The sequence below is a fragment of the Guillardia theta genome (assembly GCF_000315625.1).
Source record: "Guillardia theta CCMP2712 unplaced genomic scaffold GUITHscaffold_56, whole genome shotgun sequence".
Taxonomy (NCBI): domain Eukaryota; class Cryptophyceae; order Pyrenomonadales; family Geminigeraceae; genus Guillardia; species Guillardia theta.
The window spans coordinates 1,114-3,384 of NW_005434618.1; the positions used below are offsets into that span (position 1 = coordinate 1,114).

The window sequence follows — 2,271 nt, forward strand, 5'->3', positions numbered from 1 at the left end:
CCCCTCCCTCCCTCCCTCCCTCCCTCCCTCCCTCCCTCCCTCCCTCCCTCCCTCCCTCCCTCCCTCCCTCCCTCCCTCCCTCCCTCCCTCCCTCCCCTCCCTCCCTCCCTCCTCCCTCCTCGCTCAACTTCCCATCCCTCCTGTCGATCTCTCTCTCGCTCTCTTTTCCTCTTTGATCACTTCCTCTTGACCTGAATGTTGTAGTCTGCCAGAGTTCGACCGTCTTCGAGCTGCTTGCCTGCATCGCCATGAACCCCAAGCAGAAGGCAGCAAGGAACGGGAGGGAAGGCTGGGGGGAGCATACCAGCAAAGATGAGACGCTGCTGATCAGGAGGGATCCCCTCCTTGTCCTGAATCTTCGACTTCACCATGTCAATGGTGTCTGAAGATTCAACTTCCAACGTGATCGTCTTGCCAGTCAGCTGCAGGGTCGAGCACGAGTCAGTCAAAGCATGAGTCATGGAGACGAACCGTCTTGACGAAGATCTGCATCTTGATGAAGCTGTCGAACATAGACGGGAATCAGATGAGATCGATATTGAGGTGAGCGGTGAGGAGTTATGGACGTTATCATGCTCTTGTCAGTGGACCGGTGCCCTCGAAGCTGATCATGGAATGATCGGCCATGCATGAAATCATCTTCCTTTGGATCATTCGTCTTCTTTTTTTCTCATCCTCGCGTCTCCTCGCTCCCCCTTGCTTTTCCACCTCCTCTCTTTCCACCATTTCACCCAAAAAGTATCCACACACTTCCTTCTTCCATATCTCTCTGTACTCTTTCCTGCTTTGGAAAATCCTCTACCCCGCATACGGTTGTTCTTCCCTCCTCGTAACTTCCCTTGCCGCATCCAATCTCATCTCTCCCATGCTTACCCTCCTCTCCTCCCTCCCTCTCTTCCCTCTCCTCCGCCGCCCCAGCCGCCATTTTCGCTTGATTCTCATGTAGAGCCTGTAGTTCCCGCCATCTCATATAACCCCATGGAAATTACTAGGTGGCGTACTGGATGCACCCCTGGTTGACTATGTGAAAGTACCGGTACAGGCAGCACCCTACCCCCCTCGTTCCTACGATGCCCCTTGGGTCCAGTCGCAATAAAATACTCGCTGCAACCCATCACATTATATATCTTCTATATATATTCCATTTTATTTCTGCTTTTGCAATAAATCTTGTAGCCTTTCAATAAATTCACTACAGTTTACTGTTCGAATCAATTGAGATGAGTCTCCTCATTCCATCAAGGGGACGCTTCAAACTCTCAGGCACGCCGCTGCGACGGGGGGGTGGGGGCTGTGGGGTAGGAGGGGTTCTGGCAGGGCCGGACTCCGCCCGGCGAGGTACTGAGGCTCCCAGCACGGTGAGGGCCGGGGCCCCGGCCCGGGCCGGGAGTACGGTCGTCGGCCCTGAGTCCGGCGTCGGATCGCCGATCGGACGGTCACTGACTCTCAGCACTGCCTGCCCGGTGCCGGCCAGCCCTTTACTCAAAGTTAAGTTAAAAACTCAGTACGAGGACAATCAGCCTGGCTTTACTCAAAGTTAAGTTAAAATCAGCCTTTACGAGGACAATCAGCCTCGCTTTACTCAAAGTTAAGTTAAAATCAGTACGAGGACAATCAGATCGGCGGGTGTCCGGACGGTCAAGCCTCAGGAGAGGCGAGGAGGCCCTTGACCCTCCTCGTCTCTCCTGATTGTCCTCGTACTGATTTTTAACTTAACTTTGAGTAAAGTACCCGGACGGTCGTAACTTCAAGACATCAACTGTCAAGTTACGACCTTCCGAGTCACAGGCGGATGAGCCTCACAGTGAGGGGCCCGGCGGGGGCAGGGGGGGAGGGTCCAGACTCTGTCGATTTTTCCTTTGAGCCAATTGAAGGATCCTCGAGGTGCTTGAGGGTTAAACTGTGACAAGTTACTACGCCGGTCAATATCCCATTCGCGATCCCGAGTGGTAAACTTGAGGAGCCGCTTCTGCTACTCCCCCTCCCTCCTTCTCTCCCTCCCTCCCTCCCTCCCTCCCTCTCTCCCTCCCTCCCGCAGCTAGGCAGTGAGGTTGGCGGAGCTGATTTTGGATTCAGGGAGACCCTGACGACGACTGATACTCCGTCTCGTGCCTAAACCGGTCCACCTCCCGCCTGGTCTATCGGCATGACTCTCGCCAAAATGTTCCTACTCATCGATATCATGAGGGCTCCAATCTACCAGGGTTACTGACTTGTGACATCTATAGGGGGCCTCAACAGAAAATTGTTTGAATAACCCGGGTGTCACCC

General features: G+C 54.2%; 1 protein-coding gene across 1 annotated transcript in view; it reads right to left on the minus strand.

The window, feature by feature from the left end:
- Positions 1-371, minus strand: part of GUITHDRAFT_74431 (hypothetical protein) — a gene marked incomplete at both ends in the record, with an annotated part of 927 nt that extends 556 nt beyond the window's left edge. The window contains 2 exons of the mRNA XM_005828761.1: positions 192-238; positions 305-371. Coding sequence (XP_005828818.1) covers positions 192-238; positions 305-371 — 114 coding nt within the window. The remainder of the gene's footprint in view (positions 1-191; positions 239-304) is intronic.
- Between the last annotated feature and the right edge of the window lie 1,900 nt (positions 372-2,271).